This window comes from Pantherophis guttatus, chromosome 1 (assembly GCF_059756535.1).
Source record: "Pantherophis guttatus breed Tessera chromosome 1, ASM5975653v1, whole genome shotgun sequence".
Classification (NCBI taxonomy): Eukaryota; Metazoa; Chordata; class Lepidosauria; order Squamata; family Colubridae; genus Pantherophis; species Pantherophis guttatus.
Genome location: NC_142063.1, coordinates 231,425,841 through 231,452,995, shown reverse-complemented (window position 1 = coordinate 231,452,995; position 27,155 = coordinate 231,425,841). Strand labels below are relative to the sequence as shown.

General features: G+C 37.8%; 1 protein-coding gene across 1 annotated transcript in view; it reads left to right on the top strand.

Moving 5' to 3' along the window:
- Window positions 1–27,155, top strand: part of IMPG1 (interphotoreceptor matrix proteoglycan 1) — a 164,620-nt gene that overhangs the window by 112,529 nt on the left and 24,936 nt on the right. The window contains exons 7-12 of the mRNA XM_087889550.1: window positions 1,902–2,054; window positions 8,512–8,570; window positions 16,157–16,177; window positions 20,397–20,629; window positions 24,447–24,523; window positions 25,575–25,779. Coding sequence (XP_087745676.1) covers window positions 1,902–2,054; window positions 8,512–8,570; window positions 16,157–16,177; window positions 20,397–20,629; window positions 24,447–24,523; window positions 25,575–25,779 — 748 coding nt within the window. The remainder of the gene's footprint in view (window positions 1–1,901; window positions 2,055–8,511; window positions 8,571–16,156; window positions 16,178–20,396; window positions 20,630–24,446; window positions 24,524–25,574; window positions 25,780–27,155) is intronic.

Genomic DNA, 27,155 nt, shown 5'->3' with positions numbered 1-27,155 from the left:
TGTGCTTTACATTTAAACCCTGGGTAAAAGGTTGGTTTTTGCACTAGCTAATAAAAAAAAAAACATAGAGAACAGGAAGACATGGGTAGAAAGAGAATATGCAGGCGCTTCTACATAGACTGATGGGAATAACATTAGGAACACAATCAGTTGTGTATGTGTTGTCCTCAGTTTGGGTCTGAGGCTGGGGCCAAAGCCAATGAAGAACACAAGGTGCAGGTCAGAGGTGGGCTTCACATAATTTAACAACCGGTTCGCCCAGAATTGAAAATATGAGCGTGTGCCTTGCGCACATGCGCGCTGTATCAAAAACATGGCAATTTGCTCCTGTGTGCCATCTGCACATGCGTGTGGTATCAAAGAACACAGCAATATAGGACAGGATTGCGCCCGGGTGGGCCCACCCTACCTGCAGGTCGCAACTACCGGTTCACCCGAACTGATCCGAACCGGCTGAATCCCATCCCTGGTGCAGGTTTTATTTCCTTTTATTGAAGCACTCTAAGAAAAGGGGTCCTGACCAGAAAATGCCTAGGAACCCCAAACAATAGAATTGAGAAAGCTTTATACAATTTCACTAAGGTGGAAGGTGGGATAAGGCGGAATATGTAAGAAATATTATCTAATAAACATTTTAGCAATGATCTAATTGTTGTATTGGTTTCTAGCCATCCCCATTCCTAAGCCTTGGCCAATGGATGCTGTAGGCCAGGGGTTCAAACTCACAGGATCACGTTGTTGTCACGTGATGTATCGCGACTTTTTCCCCCTTTGCTAAAATGGGGGTAGGCATGGCCAGCGTTTGACTGCATCCGGTCCGCGAGTTTGACATCCCTGCTCTAGATGTTATCTCTGTTTGCTCCAGGCCATCCCATTTCCTAACTTCTAGCTGTGATATGCAGGATATCTAACTCTTTGTTACTGTTATCAGTTCTCTAAATTGATACAAACTTTACAGGTGCATATTCTCTGTGAATAAGCATTCTTTATCCTTGCCAGAGAGGATCCATAATTACAGGCTTCCCAATTTTCTTTCAAGTGTATGCATAGCCTTGCTTTGTTTTACCAGACAGCCTACAAGTTCTGTTATTATTTTATTTTACTATACGTACTATCAATTTCCTAGACTTGAATTGAGGCATTATATAGTTTCATAAATAAACAAACAAATTCATGACCCTGATGAAGCAATGGTTAAAGGGAAGTACTGTGGGCAAACTCTGCCCACAGCCTGGAGTTTGATTCTGATGGGGCTCAAGGTTGATTCAGCCTTCCATCCTTCCGAGGTCTGTAAAATGAGGACCCAGATAGTTGGGGGCCATATTCTGACTCTGTAAACCACTCAGAGAGTGCTGTAAAGTGCAATGGGGCTGTATATAAGTGTAAATACTATTGTTAGAGTGTGTACTAAAGCCATGTACATCATGAGAGGTAACCTCCAATATCCTAAAACAGCTATCTGTATCCCAGTGCCTTGTAGATATCTGGGACTTTAATCACTATTAAGGTGGTGCAAAACAACATAATCACAAAGTATAAAAAAGTTCACACAAAGAATTTACACACAAAGTAGCTACAGTGAAAAACTGCAACAATACAAGTGGTGTGAACAGCTTCTTCTTAAGATATGAGCACCAAGCTGTGCCCTTTTTGAACATTTCCTGTTTTATTTCCCCCGACTTTGTTGATTTTTTTAAATATACGATGTTTTGTTGCCTTCCCTCCTTTTCTTCCACCTTCCCTTCCTTCTGAACCTGAGGGTTCCTCAAGCTAAGACCTCCTTTGATTGTGTGCATCATGCCTTAAGACACTCAGAGGATGAGTTTCATATTAATGTAAAGTATATTCTGGGGTTTCTGAAGTGGGTTGGAAACTGATTTCCTCTTTTCTTCTCTCGGGAGCTAAAGCCAGAAGTTCCAAACATCATTTCCAAGCAGCCTGTGGAGCAAACGGTGGAGTTCAGTGTCACTCTCAGCAACCAGGAATATACACCAGACCTGAATAACCCAGGTTCTCCTCTGTATCAGAAACTTGCAGCAAAATATCAAGTCCAGGTAAAGCACTCCTCAATAGTAATAGAAGCTATCCTTGTCAGATGAAGTCTGTTTCCTTTGATATTTTTTTTTTAAGAAAACATTTTATAGAGTACATATTGTGGTTATTGAAGACATAGAAATATATATTTCTGGTTTGCTAGGCCAGAGTTAAATGTATAGGTCAGGGGTGTCAAACTCAAGGCCCAGGGGCTGGATCCGGCCATGGGGCGCTTAGATCTGGCTATCCTGGAAACAGTGAAGGACCAGCCTGCAGTGCCTCTGCCAGCAAAAATGGAGCTCAGGAGGACCACTCCATTTTCGCTGGCAGAGCGTTGCAGGAAGCGGTCACAGCCGAAAACGGAACTCAGGAGCCCATTTTTGCTGACAGAGCACTCGGGCCACCAACAGGTGCCCCCGACATGACTGACGTCAAGCTGGCCATGCCCACTCTGGTCATGCCTACCCCAGCCCCCCAAGGTCAAACACAACCCTGATGCGGCCCTCAATGGAATTGAGTTTGACACCCCTGATATAGGTAGTCCTTGTTTACTGGCTGCCTCATTCAACGATCGTTCAACATTATGATGATGCCGAAAAAATAACTTTACAACTAATGCCTGCGTTTATGACTTCTGCAGCATCCCACAGTTATGTGATTAGTACAGTGAGTGTGCATTGTCCTATGCTTGACCTGTTGCTTTTTCCTCTGCCTCCACCTTGCAGAGAGGACAGAAAGGGATTACAAGAGAGTAAGCACATGCCCAATGGGAAATATACATCAGAAGGAATGCAGGGTAGAACTGGCAGCTGCAAGTGCATTACCAAAATATCATAATTTATTCCCCATTGTATGGTTGCTTATTGACTTGGAATCCCTTCCTTTCCTTTCCTTTCCTTTCCTTTCCAATCTCTCCATTTTGTGTGGGGGAAGGAACAATTTCTCTTGGCAATCTTTCCTGTGCCTTACCCATTTTTCTTCTCCCTACCCCCCCCCCCACCCATCCAGAGTGGAAGATTGGAGAGGAAGCAGGTATACAATGGGGAATACACCCGGCTATTTGCATAGCCAGTCACAGCTGCTAGTGCCACCAACATTTTAGTTGTATTCCATATTATGTGCCTGCTTACTCTCTTGTAATCCCTCCCTTTATGTAAATATAAACATTAATTCCATTCTTAATTCCAGCACCTGGGTGACCATTCCAAAGGGCCAAAGAGTGATTAGGGGAGAGATACAAAATCTGGAGATATGAAACTGATTAGTCTTGTCAATTTCAAGCCAGCTATCCCAGTGCTGTCAGTCAGCATTCCAAAGATCAGGGAAGTAGGAAAAGTAGGAAAAGGGAAAACACAAGTGAAGTCGTATGATTTCCCATTTAGCTACCACTTTGTTTAATAACAGAGCTGCCAGTCTTGATTGTGGTAAGCTGAATGAAGACAGTTTGCATTTTATTAAGATAGAAAAGTGAAATTATATTTTAGACTTCAGTTTTCTTTAAATTCCAAGCAATTCCGTACACCATGCTATTTGGGTATTTGGGGAGGGGGCGTTCTCTTTTTTAAAAATAATATAATCTATTCACAATTAAGCACTTTTAAAATCTCACTTATTAAAGCTATGTGCTTAAATCTTACTGGAATAAGGAGAAGTAAACTTTGGTAAGTCAGACTCTCCCCTCTGTTTAATCCTTCGAAATGATTCTTAAAACTTTCTAGCCACTGTCAGATTGTTACCATATGTAATGATCAGTAAGGAAAGATGCTTCATTTTACAAGGAAATGGTAATAGAATAAAGATATATCTGCACATAAGCAGAGAAAGACTATAGATTCATTTCCACTTAACACTGCCTTCTTATGGATGTCTGCTCATATATGTATTTGAGTAGCAAATAATTCTCCACATCTACCTCTGGACAGGCTAGTACAGAGGTCCCCAAACTTGGCAGCTTTAAGACTTGTGGACTTCAACTCCACAAGTCCACAAGTCTTAAAGCTGCCAAGTTTGGGGACCCCTGAGCTAGTATCACAAGAGTAAGACTACTTAACCCAACTTTTTCCCTGCTCACAAAATGGAGTTAGTCCCATATTTGTAGCACAGGGAAGGGCTAAGATTAGCAAGCTAATTGCTGGAGTTAGTGTATTTTAACAATTAGGATCCTGTTCATTTCCCATAATATCTCGGGGCTCCATAAATGTCCCTAGATAATAAAAATTATGGTCAGTTCTAATTGTTCAGTACTCAGATTAGAAATGTTCTCCCCAACCAGAAAAAGGGGCCAAAATATCATGCTGATTGTGTTGGCTTTAGAAAATGGCTAGTAGCATTCTTGGAAGTATGTCCCCATTTTGTGAATAAGCCTCTCCCAGCATTTTCTAAACTTGAAAAGTTGGTAATGCTTAAATTAAATATTAATTAAACATATGAACAGTAACTGTTGTTACATGATTTTAATATTATTATTACAGTCTGTTTAAAAAAACCTGCAAAGCAATTTGAAGAATAAAAGATGCATCAATTCAAATATTGTGGATATATCACTGTTGCATAAAGTGCTACAGCTACAGAATACTTTATCCTGATAAAATAATTAGCGTGTAATGTGAACACTTTATCATATTTTAAGTAATGGATAATATCAGTGAGTTACACAAGGTAAATTACAGCCATTTCACATTAAAACTTCCATCAAAAATTTCAATAATAGCTGCAGGGGAAAAAAATTTAAAAGGTCTATAGGTAACCACTCACCCTGCTTGTATATAGAGCCAAGTATCAGAGATCATCTTGAAGATGAGGTGGAATATCTTAAAAAATAATTTTTTTCTAACATTGTGAAGGGACTTATAAATTGACATTTGTATTTAGAACTGGACCTAGAAGCCAACTCTGGACTGTTGAAGGTTATAAAATACTAGGATAAAACCATAGAACAGGGGTCCCAAAACTTGGCAGCTTTAAGACTTGTGGACTTCAACTCCCAGAATTCTGGGCGTTGAAATCCACAAATCTTAAAGCTGCCAAGTTTGAAGACCTCTGCCATAGAACAATCAGCAGCTCCAATTCTAACCATTTGTACTAAAAGACTTTATTCAAGGGCAATTCCATGTACAACCCTTTGTAATTACTTGTATAGAAGCTTACTAAGGCAGGCATCTCTGAAGCCAGGCTATTTCTATACTAGTAGGATTTTAGTTTGTATATTCCCTTTATTACCTGCCCTTTCCTTATTCCTCATTCAGGGAGGGAAACAAAATGAAATAAAGACCATTAGCTCAGTGGTAGGTTACTACTGGTTCGCCCAAACCGGTAGCAGTGGCAACGGGAGGCTCCGCCCTCTCGCCCAGATGCTTCTGCGCATGCATAAAAGCTTCTGTGCATGTGCAGAAGTGTTGCGCACACATGCAAGCGCCCACGAACAAACCGGTAGCGATGGGTTTTGAAACCTGCCCCTGCATTAGCTATCATGGTAGACCAATACTGCATTCTATCTTAGGATGAGAAATTGTTCAGCTCTGTCAGAATATCTGTCTCACTGACTGAGCCACATGTTATAGACATCTGCACATTTATGAATTTTTAGTGGAGATAAATATGAAAGGAAGCGAAGAAATTTGAATACCTCATGGGGAAGAAATGATGTATCAATAGATAATTTCCTATTGGTGTGCTAGTTTAAGTTTAGTTAGATCAGGGTAATAACAGATGTTACTGCATCATGCTGCAATATATTTTAGTATGGGGGATTTTACCTGCTATATACTTCAGTAGGGATACAGAAGCTTTCCCTACTGTAGGGTAGATTAGAAATAAAATTATATTGATGCAACTATTTCACAGAAAATCTACCCAATCAAAACTAACATTTAGATCATGATCATTGAAAGCAAGACAGTATTGTTGATTCCTTAATGATTACATGTTGCTTATTTATAATATTCCCATTTTCCAACTGAAATATATGCACACCTAAGAAGAGACTTCAAGCTTCAGATCTTTTTATATATTATAAAAAGATAACAGATCTATTAGAGGGGAAGGTGATGGAGAAATGCACCACAGATCTCTACAGAAGGGTATATTTACAAGATCTGCCAAAATAGACTCCTTCTGAATGGATAGTTCCATTAATGTACGGGTGTCAAACTCGATCACATCACATAACGTATCATGATGTATCATTATGTTTTTTGCCTTTACGGAGCCAGGGTGGGTGTGGCTTGCGCGTGACGCATCCAGCCCACAGGCTGCCAGTTTGACACCACTGCATGGAATCCGTCTTTCTCTTGTCCAGAAAAATATCTGATAAAAGCAAGATAACATTTGTGAGATATACCTTTTTATTTAAAAAAATGTGTATTTTGGAAAGTTGAATATGAAGAAAGATAACTGTGTTACAAAATGGCTTATTTGGGGGAAATGTCTGTTTTAAATGTTCATAAAATGAAATTTAATAGCATCAAAGAATTTTTGTTAAAAGGGGGAATCTATGGGAAGTTGCTTGTGAAAGATCCATAGGTTGCACAAGTTTGGAAATGAAAACAAATGCAGATTTTATTTATTTATTTATTTTTGACAGAATCTTAAACAGAAAAAAAAAAATAGAATATAGACCCTTCACCGCAGATCGTAACATACAGATTTCTGCTTCTACAGAAATACTGTATTACTATCCTGCTCTCCATCTCTTTTAATGTTCTCAGATAGGCATGACATCTGTTTCTCCACCCAAATAACACACACTGCCAATATCTCTATAACAGACTGCAGATCTAGCCAGTCAGCAGAGCACATTAGACCTATACACACTTAAGAAAAATTATTTGACCCGTAATCAGGAATTAATCTGACAATTCTCTATAATAATTCTATTGAAACAATAAACCTAATGGTCAATTTAAGAACAGCTGTTGAATGCAATTAACTACTGATGAGCCAGAAAACCCAAAGCATGCATTTTCTCTGATCATTCTCTGGCCATTATTCTCCTTCCTCTGAGCTAGAGTGAAGATAGCAAGCCTATATCATTATCAAAGATTAACTGACGCTTCATTAAATCCTTGAGAGTCAGCAAGTAATGAATCAAAGCTTGCTTAGCTGAACACTAAGCAGAAATCGGTACAGCACTGTGAAAAAGGGTATTGGTAGAGACAGTTTGCTGTGGTAGCTAAGGTGCTGGCCTAGAAACCAGGAGACTGAGAGTTCTAGTCTCAGCTTAGACATGAAAGCCAGCTGGGTGATCTTGAGCTAGTCACTCTCAGCCCAAGCTTCCTCATGGGCAGTGGTGGGCTTCAAATTTTTTTACTAACGATTCTGTGGGTGTGGCTTGGTGGGCATGGCATGGCTTGGTGGGCATGGCAGGGGAAGGATACTGTAAAATCTCCATTCCCACCCCATTCCAGGGGAAGGTTACTGCAAAATCCCCATTTCCTCCCGATCAGCTGGGACTTGGGAGGCAGAGAATAGATGGGGGCAGGGGCAGTCAGAGGTGGTATTTACCGGTTCTCCAAACTACTCAAAATTTCCGCTACCAGTTCTCCAGAACTGGTCAGAACCTGCTGAAACCTACCTCTGCTCATGGGGTTGTTGTGGGGAAAATAGGAAGAAATTGTATTATGGATGCTGCCTTGAGTGACTTATACAAAATAAGAAACATCTAATAAATAAATTGGCAGATCATTCTTTTTGCCTTTTGAATTCCCAGATCAGTTTCAAACGTAAGGCTCCTTTAAGCAGCTTTGAAAGAATTTAACATTTTCTTCTGAAATATGATGTTTCCATGCAAAGTGTACAATAGAGAAAATCCTTTCCCTTATTTTGCTGCATATTAAGCTTCAAAGAATTAACAATCTATGTCTCCACAATTATGCTATGGGTTAAGTCACTTTTCCATTTTAAAATGAGATTTCAGACAAATAAATAAATCTTTACAGTTTAAGCCTAAATCAATATACAATTGGACTGACATTATATCTAATTTCACTTCTCTTGAAAGTATGTCTGCAGAGTGAAGCATTAATCAATGGGACAAGCAGTTGTAGATTTGTCCCTTATGCATTCCTTCAGATAGAGTCAAGGGCTGCTTTCTTCATGCTACTCTTGGTCAAGCTGTTGGGGGATAATGGGAACTGTAGTACAGAGCACCTTGGACAGTCTCAAGTTAGGAAAGGCTGTTCTAGAAAATGCAATGGTATAAACTTTACATGATTTAATTGTATATGGTCATATATGATTTTTAAAAAGTTCCGGATCTGGTATGTTTTATAGATATTGGCATCCTATTAATTATTAAACAGAAACAAGTTCTGTAATGTTCTTTTAAAATTCCAGAGTTGTGTTTTACAAATATTAGAACAGGGTCTGCTGGGAGTAAATACTAAATAAACATTTTAGATAATATTTGTTAATTCCTCTGACTGAGGAATGAACACATAATTACCTTCAGTTTTTTTTCTTTTCTTTTCTCTCTAATAGATGCAAAAGATATTTGAAAAACTTGCAGGTTTCAAAGAAATTCGTGTCTTGGGATTTAGGTAAGTGTTACTGGTTTTTGCTTTTAAAGTAAAAAGGCAGTTATTATTTATTTATTGTATGATATCCTGCCTTTTCTGTGAGATCTCAAGGTGATGTATGTGAGGATTTCTCCTCATTTTGTTTCTATAGCAATCCTAGGAAGTACTGTGGGCTGAAAAATAGTGAATGGTCCAAATTCCTCAAAGAATTCTGTGATTAAATGAAGACTTAATTAAGTAGAGCCCCCCCCCCCTTTTTTTTTTTAATTAGATTTATATGCCGTCCTTCTCCGGAGACTCAGGGCAGCTTACAATGCGTTAAGCAATAGCCTTCATACTTTTGTATATTTTATACAAAGTCAGCTTATTGCCCCCACAACTGGGTCCTCAATTTACCTACCTTAGTAAGGATGGAAGGCTGAGTCAACCTTGAGCCTGGGGAGATTCGAACTTGCAATAATTGCAGACAGCTGAATGTTAATAACAGGCTTTTAGTCTGTTGAGCTATCCAGGCTCCTTGCCTACTTCATTACGCTTTCTCGCTTATTTTTTGTTAGAGGAAGTCAGCAGGAGTTGGCTGAACTGCCTTTCCTTTTAAGCCTTTGAGGAACCTCTGGTGATATTATTATAGGTAGTTGTAGTAATTTAGTTGAAAATATTTCTAAATGAGTTTATGATTTGCAGATTTTCAGTCTTTTAGATTGAAGAAATTGATAAGGTTCTGGGATCACAAGCTGTTTCAAAAGATGATGCAACTACAATTTAACTTAAAAGCCTGCGTGTTTTCTTTCACTATTGTAGGATTGGTTATATAAGTTATTATTAATAAAACTTTCTTCATTGCCTTCCATTACTACTTGTAGTTTATGATACAGCAAGTAGTTTGAGGTCTCTAATTTTGAAACTGAAGTTTGCAAGGCTTCAATCCCCAAATTTCTATGAATATAATTCTTAATTTCTAAGGAATAAATAGCTATGATTGACTGGGGAAAAAGTGATATTATTTAAAAGACAGGCTAGAAATAATTTAGAAAAGAGACTAGTCGCAATATCTTTTAAGTAATATATAATTTAAATGAAAAATGTGTTATTCCAGTGCAGAGGAAGTGTGAAGTGAAGTGAGCAGCAGAGGAGAATGATCTGGAAAAATAACATGCCGCCACAACAACTTTCTCTAAACTGGCCTTTCTTCAACATCAGGCTGATGCTATTATCTAACATTCATTGGCAATCACTGATGTTCATATCTCTCAGATGGATCTACCAAAGTTGACATCTTAATCGCCCTCTGTGATCATAGAGAAAATGGATTTCAGCTAGGACAGGGGTGTTAAACGCAAGGCCTGTGGGCCACATCTGGCCCATGGTGTTCTTAGATCTGGCCTGTGGAACCACCCTGGAAACAGCGAAGGACCAGCCTGCAGTACCTCTGCCAGCAAAAATGGAGCTCGGGAGGGCTGTGTGTGGCCCTCCCAAGCTCCGTTTTTGCTGGCAGAGGGTTGCAGGATGCCATCACAGCCATAAATGGAGCTCACGAGGGTCATGGGCGGCCCTCCTGAGCTCCGTTTTTGCTTGCAGAGGGTTGCAGGACGCCATCACAGCTGAAAATGGAGCTCAGGAGCCCATTTTCGCTGGCAGAGCATTCAGGCCACCACAGGCACCCTGACACGAGTGATGTTGAGCTGACCATGCCCACCCTGGCCACACCCATCCCAGCCCCCAACGTCAAATACAACCCTGATGTGGCCCTCAATGAAATTGAGTTTGACACCCCTGAGCTAGGATCTTCTTACAGTAAATAATTTTTGCAGCAACCACACAACTATAAACTTCATCTTAAGATCAACACAAATTTTCCTCCTCAGAATAAGCAATATTATGCAGGGCAAAGAAAAGGGGTAAGAAATAGTAAGTGATAACAAAGCAATAATAATAATAGTAACAGTAGCTACTAAAAACATGTAGATGAAAAATGAAATATAGTTAAATTTATTACACTAAATTGGTTCATTATATCCATACCTTATATTCTTGCCAAACATTTTTGCTTCCTCCATGTCCACGCACACAATTCATATTGCCCTTTGCTTCTTAAACTTCTCACATCTTTTCATTAAGTTCCTCCAACAACTTTCTCCATCTTCCACTCTTTCTCAGTCCAGTCACTCTTCCATCATATACGTGTTTTGCTATTTGGATGCCAAACATCCAATTTGTTTCTTGCTCTTTGTTTGTGTACAATCAAGCCACTTCAGTACACTTCTTTCCATCCTTGTCATTCCCTTTTGACCAATTCCTTCATCATTCATTCATTCTTCACCTTGTCTCTTTTTGGTTTACCACGCACACTTCTTAAGTATCCCATTCCCACATAAGTTTGTTTTATGTTTCTCCTGACATGTACATTCCTACTTTAATATAATAACATAGTTGCATAAAACATTCCATAACACAAATCAATTTATTTATCATCAAAGCACCCGGAGGCTCCAACTGGTCCAGAATGTGGCCGCGCTGGTGGTTATGGGCGCAACTCGTTGTGCCCATGTGACACCCCTCTTGCGTGAGCTGCACTGGCTTCCAGTGGTCTTCCGGGTGTGATTCAAGGTGTTGGTTACCACCTTTAAAGCGTTCCATGGCATTGGACCTGGATACCTTCGAGACCGTCTTCTGCCACCAGTAGCCTCCCACTGGCCAGTCCACTCCCACAGAGAGGGTCTCCTCAGGGTGCCATCGGCTAAACTATGTCGGCTGGCAATGCCCAGGGGGAGGGCCTTCTCTGTGGGAGCCCCTGCCCTTTGGAATGAGCTGCCCCCAGAAATTCGTAAAATCTCTGATCTCCGTGTATTTCACTGTGCCCTCAAAACCTTATTATTCCACCAGGCTGGGCTATCAAGGTAAAGATTTTAATTGGTTTTTAAAAACGGAATTTTAAATTTGGGGTTTTAAATTGAGCCTATCATTTAATAATTTTAATTATTTTTAAATTTTGTCTGTCTTTGTGCTTTTAATCAGGCTGTACACCGCCCTGAGTCCTTTGGGAGAAGGGCGGTATAGAAATAAATAAATAAATAAATAAATAAATAAATAAATAAATAAATAAATAAATAAATAAATAAATAAATAAAATACTTTCTTTGAATCAATAAAGAGTACACTTTGTTTCTCACATTCATGTAGTTAGAAGATGTTGCTGCTAACAGTAAAGATAGTACATTATTTAAGCACATCTGACTCATTTACCACAACTGCATCAAAGCTGTTTTCTCCCAGACATGTTCACACTATTCTATGCAATTTAGGATTCCCGATTTAGAAACTTTCCTACAATAGATTTCATTCCAGAATAGATTTGCCTACAGGCTGCTACCTAGGAGGTCTATGCAGTGTGCTGACACAACTCAATACATTATTCCAGCCTTCTAAATAAACAACAAATGTTGATATTTCTTGGGTTTTCTCTTTGTCCAACAATGACTTTATATAAAATTGAGAGTGGCTAAAAATAAGTCTGGAAGAAAAATGGTAATTACTGTAGCTAGACATGAATTCCATGCCTCATCCAATCGCAGTTCAAGACATTAATTTCAGTTTGTTGGCTACAATTTGGATATAACGTATTGACTCCCTGCTGATCTTTGCATCCCATTGAAGGTAATAAGTGATATCACCTTCAGTGGGCTGTTCCTTGCTCCAATTTTTCTCCTTTTCCCCAGTCCCCGAGGGTGAAGTAAGCAATTTGTTATTGTTTCTAGTATCTACATTTGTATGCTTTTGATTTCCACATGTACACACACACACACACACACACACACACACACACACACACACACACACAAATGTTCTGTTTAGGAGATATAAAATAATCTTAAATGAATGCTGAAAGATTATTTCCTTTTTAAACTGGAGAAAGCAAAGCTGTTTATCTTCTTTTTCTTTATTTCTGTTCTGACATGTTGTTATTCAGCATTTTTTTTCTTCCAAACTCAAATAAGGTGTGGGTAAGAAAAAAAAAGTGGAAAGAACAATGATCCTAAATTCGGGATAAAATAAAATCAAAATCCTAAGTGAGTACAAAGATTAGTCATGTTAATATTAGCCCAATAATGTCATGGTGACATGATCCAGTGAAGTCTTTGATTATTGTAATGCTTATTCAAATCTTTAACTAATTTAATAAAAGCTTAAAGATGTCTTCATTAGTATTCATTACATTTCTGTGGTGTGAGAATGATAAGCTTCTTAAGCTTCTGTTAAAAAGAAATCCTGGTCATTTTACCCATGGTAGGTTTTGGCACATCTCTACTGCTCTCTCAGTTATGCTAATTATCCAAAACCCAGTTCCTCATCATTACAAAGGTGTAACTATTATCAGGTTCATTACAGTACACTTACTATGCCAGAGGGGGAGGGGAAAGGAGCATAGCTCCCCTTGTTCCCTTCCTCCATAATCAACTTGTATTTATTTATTTTTTTAAATAATCTTTATTTACATTTTTCGTTAAAAAACATAGAAACAACACATCATAAAAAGATAACACAAAAAAAAAAAACAATAAACATACATACTTCCTTGCTTCTTTGCAGTACCTTAATACACAAATATTCGGTACTGTATCTCTACATTATAATCCGGGGAAGACAAAACAACTTACATGCCTTATTATATCAATTAGGTCTGTCCGACCTCACTTATCTTATATAGGATAGATTTCTCAATAGATATCATTCCTCCTCTAAAATGGGATTTACTTTCCTCTTTTCTAGCCATTTATAAAATTTATCCCATATTAAATCTCCCTGTGATTGTATTTATTAAAACTTGTATTTATTAATAAGAACTCAAATGTGGACCTTATTTTACATGTCAGAGTAGTAATGTTAATATGTCAAGTTGTTTTCCTCCTTGATCTATTGTTCTGCTTTCAAACCTGCCATTATAGCCATGCATTTTTTACTCTAGTATAGATCCCAGGGTATAAAACTTCTGAGAAATAGCCCAAGTGTTCAACTATGAAAATAAGGCAGAATAGAAGGGAAATCTAGCCAGGCATCTAAGGCACTGAGATTTCTCAGTGGTTGCTTCCACAATAAGGCCCTTTACAATATATGACCCTTGTACGATTCTGAAGGGAGTCCTGTTATATTCAGTGAAACTTTCTCTCAGGCAAAGAGATTAGAGTTTGCAGGAATCAAAGTTGTGTTAATTAGCTAGAATTGGAATATCATTTCACATAGTGCTGTTTTATCTGGCAGTGACATGCCTTATGGATAGGATCTTTGTACAATGTTACTTCAGGGAGTGTTTCATTTAGCAGAGCCATTTAACAGAAGTCCCCCAACCTTTAAAATAAGCATTTTAATAATTCCATTGTTTTATTTGGTAAGTCCTGTGATTTTTATTACTAGTTTCCTTAGACTTTTCCCCCCCTTTCCTTTCCTTTTTCCTTTCAAAATGTTGAAAGTTCCATACAAAAGTATATACTCAAGGAAAATATTAATGAAAGTATCCCAGTACAGTGAAGATCAGAATTAGAATATAATTCAATTTTAGTTTAATATAATTTATCTTCTCAACTTTCTCACCTCTTATCTTTCCTTCTATCTTCTCCTATTAGTATATTATGATTTATCAATTGTTGTTGTATCTTATGATTTATTATTATATCTTATGATTTATGACCTATGACTGATCACTTTCTTGTTTGCATGTACACTGAGAGCTAATGCGCTGGAGACAAATTCCTTGTGTATCCAACCACACTTGGACAATAAAGAATTCTATTCTATTCTATTCTATTCTATTCTATTCTATTCTATTCTATTCTATTCTATTCTATTCTATTCTATTCAGAACCAAACTGCACTTCTGCCCATCAGCCCTCAAAGATTTCAAGCTAAACAAGTTAGCACTGTAATTTTATTTTGAATTTTAAAATTTCAAAACCAAAAGAAAAACAAAGCAAACATGAAATTCGAAATGCATCCGTAACATAATATAGATTATCTAGTAAAGAAACAAATTAATAAAATAATTTCAGTTTTAAAAGCTGGTTTTCAAGTAAACTAGAAATTTGCATTCTTTGCCCCAAAGCAGAATCTGAGAGAGCAGAAACAATGAGTAAAGCTATTTCCGTCCTTTTCTTTGTCATATGGGAAACAATAGAGGTATTGAACTTCTTATATTGTAGTTTTGATATTCAGTGTTTTTATTCTGTACCAACATTCTGACTGTACTTTAACTCGAAACTGAGTAGCTGAGTGTCTGCAGGATACTGCCAATAGAAATAGCAGACGCAAGAGGATTAAAGACATTGTAGTGTATTGTTTCTACTTATTGTACTGTTTCTAGGTGAAAATAAATCTTAACTGCCTCTCTCACAAAATTAATACATAAATACAGGCAGTCCTCGACTTACAACAGTTCATTTAGTGACATTCAAAGCAGGGGTGGGTTCTACTTACCTTTACTACTGGTTCGCAACGGGAGCACGTGTGCATGCGCAGATCGTCAGTTATGATGTCCAGGTGGGTGGGCGGAGCCTCCCACCGCTTTTACTACTGGTTCTAAAGAACCGGATAGAACTGGGAGCAACCCACCACTGATTCAAAGTTAAAACAGCTCTGAAAAAAGTGAGTTATGACCATTTTTTTTACACTTACAGCCTCTGCAGCATCCCCATGGTCACATGACCAAAATTCAGACGCCTGGCAACTGACTCATATTTATAATGGCTGTGGTATCCCAGTGTCTTGTAATCACCTTTTGCAACCTTCCGACAAGAATAGACAATGGGGAAGCCGGATTCCCTTAACAGCCATGTCACTAAGTCAACAACTGCACTGATTCGCTTAACAACAGTGGCAGGGAAGTTCGTAAAATGGGGCAAAATTCACTTAATAAATGTCTCGCTTTGCAAAATAATTTGGGGCTCTGTTGTGGTCGTAAGTCGAGGACTACTTGTATAAGGAATTTGTCAATTAAGAATTGCTGTATTAAGGTTACATGTTTCCTATAGTTGCTAGAAACTGACTCCTAGAATGCTGATAGCTATAAAAAAAACAACAACGGAGGGGGGAATCTTTCTTTTGGAAACTTCTTACTAGGGGTGCCCACAGAGGAATCAGAAAATCCAAAAGGATTGCTCTGACAGCACCTTCAAAGCCCTAACCTTTTCACATGCATTGTACGTGCAACACGCATGGCACAATCACTGCCATCATCTTGATTTTTTTGACAACATCCCCCAAACACCCCTGCCTTTTACACATATCCTTTGTTAGCAGAAAGAAAGGTTTTCTGGAAGAGCATCGGAAAATGTTGTGTAAATGATGACTCAGGGGAGAAAGATTAGGGGAGGGGGGGAAGAATCTAAAGAAGTTACAACCTTTTGCTACCAGAATGGAAAGAGTAATGGCAGTGAATTAAACAACTGCAATGATAGCAATCCCAGTTTTTCCTCTCCTCATTTCATTGTGAAAAATGCAGATCGTAGCATAGACAAGAGGTATATGCCCGCACAGTTTAATGGTTTGACTTTCTTTTTTTTTTCTGTCCTTTTTCCTTTTGAATGCTTCCATCTATCCTGTCGTATGCTGAACTGAAGACAGAAGAAGGAAAAAGATGGGTAACTTTCCTGCAGGTTTTTTTAATAGGTGATATATAATTAGTTATAGCAGTAATATTAAATAAGTCGACTTCTTTTATTTCAAACACGGAAGGAAATATTTTCTTTAAATGACACTGTACCGTCGAGGCAAATTAAAATCGGGTAGACAGCAAAGGTCACTGCTATCTCTAAGACCTATTACATAACGAGTTCAGTGTAATATGGATAAACATTTGGGAAGCAAAGCAGAGGGCTAGGTTTCAATATTCCCACAGTCCTACGTAATTGGCAACAGGCCTTAACCAATGTGTACTTTTCCTTTCCTCAAATGCTTGACTTATTGTTGCCTGTATTTCAGGAACTAGGGATCCTCAAAGCTGTCCTCTCTAGGAATCTGGACTTCAGAATTTTCCCATCAGTTCTATGAATGCTGAGAATGTTGAGAATTGAAGTTCACACAGCTGGAGAGCAGCCAGCTTGAAGATATTTTGTTAAAGGCTTTGCTAGACCAAGGCCTAATATTATATGATTTGTTGCTGGCTTGTTCAGCAATCAATGGCAGTTAAAAAAAAAAGTTAAACTTCATGTGTAAAACAAGATCAGGTCCCAATTTTGCCTTTTTTTTCCCCTTCAAGCTGAAGGAAAAGTAGGGAAATGGGGTGGGGGGAAGTGCTAAGCCTTAGGCTTTGTTCGTATTTATTGAATCCTACTGAAACAACCCGAATTGTTTCCTTTGCTCTTGAGATAGCCATCACTCAGAAATCATAACCTTCACGTTCTTTTCAGAACAAGAACAAAATTAATACATTTATATATCTCCTTGGGAAAACACTGTGTAAAAAGAAAACTGCTTCCTGGGCTCCTTTTATAAAACTTTGAAGTATTGCTGGAAGGTCCATTCTCGTTTGACTCACAAAATGAAATTGTCCAAGGTGTAGGTTTTTGTTGTTTTTTTTAAGATCTCATGGGGCCTCCTCAGTTACTATTGAATTTTCAGTCAAACCTGAAAGCTTTATTTGAAGGCTTTGTGCTTCAGGGTTTCAAGTATTTTTGCAATGGAAAGCAAAATACATGCCACTTTCCAGGGCTTCCTTTTTCTTTCCAAGATTTGCCACTGCAGAGGACTTTAAAAAAAAAAAAAAAGTAGTTCAAAAGTACTATTTATTCCTTTGCTGTTTTAGAAGAATGTAATTTGTACTAAAATAATTGCCTGGTAGAATTGTCATTCTGTCATTCTGGCACGAGGACACGCATAATAAATTAATAAAACAGATGTGGAAAACCCTAATTCTTAAAATAAAGAGTCTTTCGGAAATGTATACAATATCATACTTAGTTCTCATGAGCTGGGTGAGATTTTTAATAGCAAAGAAAACACGGAGTTTAATATTTATTATTATTTATTTATTTATTTCTTATTATTATTTAATAAAGACTAAATAGTTTATTTACTACCGTGTTTCCCCGAAAATAAGACCCTGTCTTATCTTTTTTTGAACCCTGAAATAATCGCTTGGCCTTATTGCCATGCATTTAAAAGCCTGAGTGGACTTATTATCAGGGGATGTCTTATTTTGGGGGAAACAGGGTATTTATTATTAATTTTGGAAATGAATTCAACCAACAAGCATGGGTCAATGAAAACAAAGAGACTTTATTAAAAGAAAATAATAAAAAAAAAAATTCAAAATATGGTGGTATCCCAGCAGATCTCAACAAGGAGTTTGAGCAGGAAGTCACACCTAAAGTTTCAAAAGCATTACATTTTATAGTTCCCTATACCGACGCCCCCCCATGCCCCTCCTACATCGCATCCAGTGACCGATCATGGCTAATCCGAAGCGCCCTTTAGAGAGAACATCATCTCTTTCTCTAATTACATGTTCATCAACACCTCCCTATAACTACCCATAAAATATTTTTCAAGCATGGCTCTTTCTTATCTCTATTGCCTTGGCATTAAAGAGTGGGCCTCTTTCTAACAGGAAAACAAAAGAAGGTCTATTCTATCACAACATTGTTACATACTGATATGCTTTCAGCATGTCTTTTCTCCAACTATCTTAAAGCAGAATAATGTCTAACAAATTTAACAGAGTAGCAGAGCTGGATGACTAAAGGTCATCCAGTCCAACTCCATGCCTGAGGAAAATTGAATCTTCACTTATATGCATTTCTAACCTATATACATACATACTATTTTATTTTTGAATTTTCTCATATCCTACATTACTGACATTCCCTTATTTTTATTTATTTGTTTGCTGTTTGTTTATTTCCTACATTTATTATTTTTGTAAATTAAGGCAAGGTAGCAAACATACCTAATACTCCTTCCCCCTCCTATTTTCAGCACAACAACAATACTATGAGGTGAGTTGGGCTGAGAAAAGTGAAGGGCCCAAAGTCACCCAGCCGGTTTTCATGCCAAAGGCAGGGCTAAAACTCACAGCGCCTTTATCACAACATCGAAGTGGCTCTAATGTAGATCCCAATATAGAACAAATCTTGTATCCTACCAATCTGCCACTTCCTTCTTTTCTACTCATGAACTGCTGCACAAATAGGACAGAACCATAGTCATTTACATTTTACCATCCTGCTCTCAAGTGTTTGTTTTATTAGTGTTCCCTACTCATTAGTGCTGTGTTTAATTCAGCAACACAAAATCTTCTGCCCTGATAGTGGATGAGGGAGAATCTCTGTGTTTGCTGGAACTGAACACCAAACCATTGGAGCACTGGAGTATCCGGAATTCCTGATGGCATCTGTGTCCTTTTTAACTGGGGAAATAAGCACTTTGTGCACTTGAGAGAGGTAAAAAAGAGAACATTCCACTCTTAAAGGGATGGTATTGTTTCAGTGGCCCCTGAGCCCTTCTGGATGCCCACACGATCCAACCCCAGCTGCTCTGCACCAGTCTCAGAAGCCAAACATCTTGGATGATTGACAAGCCTGGAAAGTTTGGGAAATGTCCCAAGGGAGACAATGGACTGACCTTGTGAATAAAATTATGAGTTATGGAAGACCAGTTTGATTTAAAGGCTAATCAGAAGAGAAATACGGAGTAAAAAATCATTAAATTAGAGAAAAACAATGTGTGAGATTCTCTCTCTCTCTCTCTCTCTCTCTCTCTCTCTCTCTCTCTCTCTCTCTCTCTCTCTCTCTCTCTCTCTCTCTCTCTCTCACACACACACACACACACACACACACACACACAAGATTTTGCTACAGGTAATTGATGTTCATTTCATGTCTTTAACAGATTCAAGGACTTAAGAGAAAAAAATAATTAAAAAATATTTACTGTCCAAATGTCTTTTCTTTACAAGAATGATACCAATAGCAATAGACTTAGACTTATATATCACTTCATAGTGCTTTATAGCCCCCTCTAAGCAGTTTACAATGTTAGCATATTGCCCCCCAACAATCTGGGTCCTCATTTTACTGACCTCGTATGGTATGGAAGACTGCATCAACCTTGAGCTGGTAAGAATCGAACTGCTGGCAGTCAGCAGAATTAGCCTGCAATACTGCATTGTAACCCCTGCACCACCACAGCTCTTGATATCTGAGTAATGGCTATATTAAGTGCAGGCTGAGATGATGTTTCACTATCTCTTGAGAATGATATTTTCGCCAATCGTATTTTCATTTTTACAAAGCCCCATATGCTTCGAGAGGGGTATGACCTGAAAAATTACTTGTTTTATTTATTTTATACATTTTAAATTGTATTTCTGTGTAAATGAGATACACTTTCATCTTGCTGAAATGCTAGCTAGTATATTGCAGTAAGTCTTTCAATATTATAGTCAAGACATCCATGGGTGAAATGGCGGTCTGAAATATCAAGATGGCCACTATAACCATGTGATTGAAGCTTGCCCCCTTTTTTTTCTGTGGCCATGTCACATAAAAGGTATCAAATCTTCAATCACATGATTGTGCCCATGACCGTGACTCCTCCCCTCCCATGGACAACCTGAGTAATGTCAAGTTGATGTTTTAAACTGATATAAATTATCATTTATATCATTGATAGTCAATGGCATTTGATTTATGCCCATTTCCATAAGCTCTGTAATTAAATCAGAAATTACCATAGCTGTAAGATATTACTTGTTGGCCATAGTTTAATTCAGCACACTAGCTGTAAAATCAGTCTCCAAATAATAGTCCACCTCCTCCCACATCAACAAACCAATATTCCTTTCTTCTTCCTACCCTATAGGACAAGCAGCACTGTGGCACAATATATTGTCAACTTTGAAAGAGATGGTTCAGACCTACCTGCGGATGGTACTGACATCAAAAAAATTGAAAGCGAGAAGAGCACTCTTGGTGAAGAGAAGGAGATACCTACATTTGTACCGAAAATAGCAGATCTTCAGCAGATGGTTGCCATGCTCCTACAAGAAGATAAATCATTATTCGTGGACTTTGAAACACTCCAGTTTAAGGATGGTCAGTAAATTACAAATGCTTACTGCAAATTAATTAATTAATGTTTTCCTGACCTTCTCAAAGTAATTGGATAATCCCTTGCCTTACAGATGCTTTGTATTTTCTTCCTCAGAAAAAAGGGGAGATATCAGGAAGTTGTGGGCTGCTTTTCTGTGATATATCATAATTGATAATTAGCTTCCTTCCTGGCTTTTTCTGAATCATTCCATCTCATTGTTTTGCATGTATCTGATTTCTTATTTTGAGGGCAAGCTTTGTTCCCTACTTCCCCAGACAAGTCCAAGGGATTTTAGCTACCGAATATAGTTCCTCCTTCTTCTTGTTCTCCTCCATTAGGCTGACTTATAATTAATATATTAAGAAACCTATTTTAGCGGGTAATAAAAAGAAAAGAGTAGCAAATTAGAAATAAAAATATGTCAGCAAGACGATTGCATTTGCTTGACTTGTTATGAGACATGCCATCCTTTTATCTCTTATTCTCCGGGTGCTGCTCTTTTCCCTCAGCTAGTTAATTTTATAAGTATTTTATAGAGTTGCAGTCTTTTTGTGGTGCCTGCAAAAGAGGTGCCATGGACCATAAGGTGTATATCTCCAATACCAAGCTTGCCTTTCTGTTTGGAGCTCAGAGGGAGGGGAAGGAAACATATGGGAACCAGCCCTTTCTAAATTATGCAGGCCTTGAAAGGTCAAATTCCACATTCTGAATTAGGCTTGGAAGCAAATACAGAAGCACAGAAGTCAAACCAAGCCTGGGATTATATGCTTCCCAGCCTCCTCTTGCCAGAGGTTGAATTCTGTATTTGCGCTAGTGGAAGCTTCTGATGACCTTCAGAACCAGCCCAAGATAAAGCGCATTTCAGTCATTGAATCAGGAGATTATTGAGTAAGGCCAAAACCTTATCTGAAATGGGATGCAGGGAGTTCACCAACCTTTAGTGTAAAAGACAGTCTTTGTGTCCGCTGTTAATAGAAAATGCCATAAGACAGCAGGGTCAAAAAATCCAAGTCTGTCTCGATGGTTTTCATGCGGTAGTCAGTTAATTTTCAGATAACAAAAGTATTTAGTATAAATACTAGGGTAGAACAGATTTGAGACATTTATTTTAATTGCTAAGCATTTAGTAGCGTTAGTGATATTCAGCTGGATGGAATTTATATTAAAATACAAATGGTGTGATCCAGGAAGCAGATGGCAATGATGGACCCAAATTTAATTTATATAATTTTTAATACATAAAGTGTTTGATGATACAGCGAAATAAATTGATGCACGAAACAGCTTTATTGAGTGACCATGTCTGCCATATAGTAACTAATTACAAAAGGCAGGAATATTTTGATTCCTGCTGCCTTATAGCTTCACTTCAGAAATTAATTATATTTTGTATAATTTGTTGCCTACCGGACAAAGAACTAACCATTCTGTTATCATACAAAAATTCTATATTTCCATTTACGGAGATCCTAAATTTTTTATTCACCCCTTTGTTCTTTCCTGATCCTTCCAGAAATGTTTTTTGTAGGAAATTAAAGTCTTCCTAAACCAGACATAAAAGGAATAGGACTGAAAGAAGAAATACAGCAACATGCATTCCTTGGGCCTTCTATTGATATAATTTCTGATCTATTAATGAGTCAGCTGCGTTGTGTTCTGCCATGTTCTATTATGAACTGTTTTGAAGTGTAACAGATAAGGCAGAGCAATAAAGTAGTTGGAATTAACTAACTGAGCTGAAAGTTTTCAAAAATTGTGGGGTTTTTTTGAGGAAATGTTTTGCTTTCCTTTCCAACTAGTAGGAATGTCCCTTTGCATAACATTTGGCCAAATATTCTCCATCTCTGTTTTTTGATGCCATCCATATTCTCTCTGCAATGCTTTAGAACAATGTAAGACCCAGATCCCTGTGGAAGAGATGAATTGTTGCTGCTCTTTGCCTTTTTAATTGCTTTAGCATAAACTTTAAAAAGTAATTAAAGGATAAGGCAATCCTTATTCTTTAAGTAAAAGTAGCTTCATAGTATAGCTGCTGACGTCTCTCTGGAATATCCTATTGCACTCTTGGCTATACACCTACGGAATGCTAAGTAGTTACAGTATATAATGAAGAAGAAGCAGGAGTAACAGTTGCCAAGAATCAGGCAAATATGGCTGATCTCCCACTTCTATAATTTTTGAAACAGCATAGGATGATGCTTAGCTTGCAATCTAAATAGAAATGTCCATTTTGAATGCAAGAAACTGGAGTATGAATAATGTGTATGTCATATATATTGAGTCTAGTTCACAGGTACTTCTAGTTGAGTTTGCATTCAATTTTTGATGTTAGTTGCGAAGTCATGTCCCCATGGACAATATTCCTCCAGGCTTTCCTGTCCTCTACCATCCCCCAGAGTCCCCCAGAGTCCATTTAGGCTCACACTGACTGCTTCAGTGACTCCAGTCAGCCACCTCATTCTCTGTCAATCGTTTTTTTGCCGTCAATAGTTCCCAGCATTAGGCTCTTCCTTCTTCTTAGGTGGCCAAAGTATTTGAGTTTCATCTTCAGGATCTGGCCTTTTAAAGAGCAGTCAGGGTTGATCTCCTCTAGGACTGCCTGGTTTGATCACCTTAATTCAAAGGCAGTGGTGGGATTCAGCCAGTTCACACCACTTCGGGAGAACCAGTTGTTAATTTTCTGAGCAGTTTGGCAAACTGGTTGTTGGAAGAAATCATTAGGGCAGACAACCGGTTGTTAAATTACTTGAATCCCACCACTGTTCAAAGGTCTCAATTCTTTGGCGCTCAGCCTTTCTTATGGTCCAACGCCATAAATTGCAACTGGGAGAACCATAGCCTTGACTATACACACTTTTGTTTGCAGGGTGATGTAATGCTTTTTAGTATGCTATTGTTTTGATAGATACATAATGGTCCACCGAGATAAGATTTTTAACAGTACTTTCCTGCTGGGAAATCTAAAATCTTCCTTTGCAGCCACTGGTTTCACTACCCTCTCAATGCAATGGATACTTTGGGTTTACCATACAATGTCTAGTAACTGTCCTTATCATCTCCTCTTCCTCCTAGGCAGCATCTAGGAAGCTGGAGGGGAGGTTGTCAAGAGGAAATAGTTGTGGGATCTGCAGTTGAAGTGGGGAGTGGGGGAGTTAAGACACTGGCTAGCTTGAAATCACTGAGGGGGGAAAGTGACAGAAAGCAGATGCTTTCCTAAGACTTGTAGTGTTTATCTGGTTGCTCTGTAGTGTGTGGAGTCAGTCTGGCAAGATTCTTGTAAATAGGCGAGCAGCAATAAAATACCACTTCGATCAACTCCCAATATTGTTCTGGTTCTTTCGGCCTGACGTCCACCTCGCCAGACTCCTCCCCTCACTTCAGCTGCAGATTCCATCATAGAAATAGGTGGTGCTCTGAGCCCCTTCTAACTGTTCATATCAGAGAATCATAATGGAGGAGAAACCCAAGAGATGGCTTTTTGAGGGAAGGAGGGGTCTTGAAGGTATTCCTGCCTGCATTTCTTCTGGAGCAGTAATTCAAATTGATTGACTTATCATTAGCAGGTAATCAGTTCAGCTTTGTAAGATAGTCAGAAGCCCCAAGATGTCATAGTGGAATGCAAGGACATCGTTTTGTTTACACAGATTAAGAAGCATCTCCTTACAAATTCAGCTGATACTAACAAGGGGAAAAAACAGCAGTTTTACTGTTATGCTGTGTTTATATCACAGAATTCTATATAATAATTGACACGCTTTGGTCAGCTTTGATAAGTAAATTTGACCAAAAAACGACCATATCATTTGTCTCATTTTGCAGAAATCATCAGGCCGCCTAGTGATATAAATAATGATATGCAGCCAATGGTAACAGATGCTCTAGCCGGAGCTGAGTTGGTGAGTAACTTTTATTGTCTTTGTTCCACAACAAAATTTTAACGGTTAATAAGATTAGCATCCCTTCAATCCTCAATTCAGCACAGACATAAATACAAAGCAGTTAAGAAAAGTAATTGGCAGTAATTTGTCTGCCATTCATCATAGATTACTAACCAGCCAAAAAACATACACCAGTCATTTTTCTTACTGTAGGCTGAGCCCAGGTCTGAAGGACAGAAGAATAGATTTAGGCAGATTTAGACATCTACTAAAATCCGGTATTAAAAAAGATGATTTTGGGGTTTTGAGGAGGGTGAACACAATAAAACAGAAGAGCATCAACTAGGGTGATACGTGCGGTAAGAAAGAAGGGGTGATCCAAGGCCAGCATCTGACAGCCTTGGGTTTAGTTGTCAAAGTTGGAAGGGGAGGAGATACGATATGGTTCTTTCATTGCTAGGTCTCCAATACCTTAGAATCAATCCATTCAACAGGGGCTCTGGAAGTACAATTTGAAAGAGTCAGATTCTTCCATTGCCAAAAGAGTAATGCTGGTGGAAAACTCCAACTAGGAATTTCAAGTGAAAGGTCATAACTGCAGCAGTCTAAAATGGCCAAGAGTACCCATGCCAATTCCTGCTTTAGCAATCAAAACTTTACAGTTATATCCTTGGGAAGTATTATGTTGGGACAAAAAGGGAAAAATCAATGAAAGGGAAGCTGCTAAACTTTAAGCTATCTCAACTATTGGTTGGAGATAGGATGACTGGACTATCATGAGATGTGATATTTAACAATGTTTAAAAAGGCCTTCTTCTTGTACCATAGTTAAAAACTCTTGGTTGAATTCCAAGAATTTCCAAGATTTGCTGTTTATAACAGCAAATCAAGATAGATGAATAATGCTTTAGAAATATTTATGGATAGACTGATGGGCTGATAATTTATCTTTTAGGAGAGTATTTTAAACATTGTAGCATATAATTAAAGTAGAAGTAAAACCTACTGTATTTTGGCCACAATAAAATATAAATGAAGATTGCCACTATTTTTCTCCTCTTTTTTATAGACTTCTGAAATGCCTTTCATTTATGCAAATGTAGCAACAGTAACAAAAACCTTTAGTGAGGTAGATTACCCAGTCTCCACCATGTCTTCTACTGTCTTGGATACCACAAGGATTCTCTTTCCTTCAACATTTAAAGAAATCACCAGTCAGAAGATTGAAGAAGAAACAACAAAATATACAATTTCCAGCATCCTCTCTGAGCAAGGTAAATTGTTAGATTGTTAGCTGAGTAACAGATCCCTTTCTCTTATCCTGTACCAGCAGAAATTAGAAAGTGGGTACTCTCTTAAGTGCCCACTTACTTATGTAAAAATGTCTTCTATTTCAGCCACTTCAGTCACTGTTAATTATTGATTATCACATTCAGAATTTATATATTATACTGGTATTTATTTCTGAAACAATTTAGAACAAATTTTAGTTTGAAGAGCTCACTTCCATTTCATGTTCTGAATGTTTTAGACTGGCAATAGTTCTTCCACAATGCAATTACTTCAGAAACAGTTCACAGAAAGGGCCCTTTTTCCTTCTCATTTTTTTAAAGTATGTCCAATTTTGTTTCTGTTCAGTTCAATTATATTATTCAAGGATCAGAAATAAATAAGGATAAAATGACATTTAAATGATAATAATTGCCTGTAGAGACCCTCTTATGAACCCAAGGCCAGTCACAAACAATACTTAATTTCATCTTTTGATATTATTTTAAACAATGGAGAGTGATTTCTAATCCCGACTTTAAAAGAGTTACTTTAAAACAGTTAAAACAGTTAGCGTAAATACTATTATTCAGAGTGATGAGAATATGGCGGAAGGAGAAGGAAATAAGAAAAATATGAGATGCCTTAAAATAAAGAAAAGACAGTAATTTCTTGGCAATATTCTTCCTAGTTGAATGAGTATGGAGAAGTATCTACCATTTTTGATTGACTAAAATGAAGGTGTATTTTTTAAAAAAATTAAGAATATTCTCATTTTAATAAATTTTGCTATTGATTCATGAGAATTTATTTCCATTCATTTCTCAACAGGATTAGCTAAAGTTTAAACACATTCCTTTGGAGTAATTCTCTTAAAAATAAACATTTGATCTTGGTTTAGTTAATGTTTGTCAATGTTGTCATTACATAAATGATACATAAATTTCTTTTTTTTTTATCTCTGCAAAAGGATTTATTTTTCTAAGACATAGCTGCCTTATGAACTGCTTTTTCCCCTGATATCAGGATTACCCCATCCCTTTTAATCTTCTGGAAAAGCTTGAAGATCTGGTTTTTCCCTAAAACACTGGAGCCAGGCTGTCAATGGAACCTGCCCTGTACAGAATTTTGATAATGAGATAGATTTATTTAGGGGACTTTCCCACATTTCTAATTTATTTTTATGATAACGTACACCAGGTTGTATGTTGTGTTTTTTGTCATGAGCCACCTAAAATCACAAGGATGAAATGGGCATTTAAATAAATTCTATGAATGAATGAATGAATGAATGAATGAATGAATGAATGAATGAATGAATGAATGAATGAATCTGTGTGTGAAGGCATACCTGGTAACACTGCTAAGAAACAAAACATAC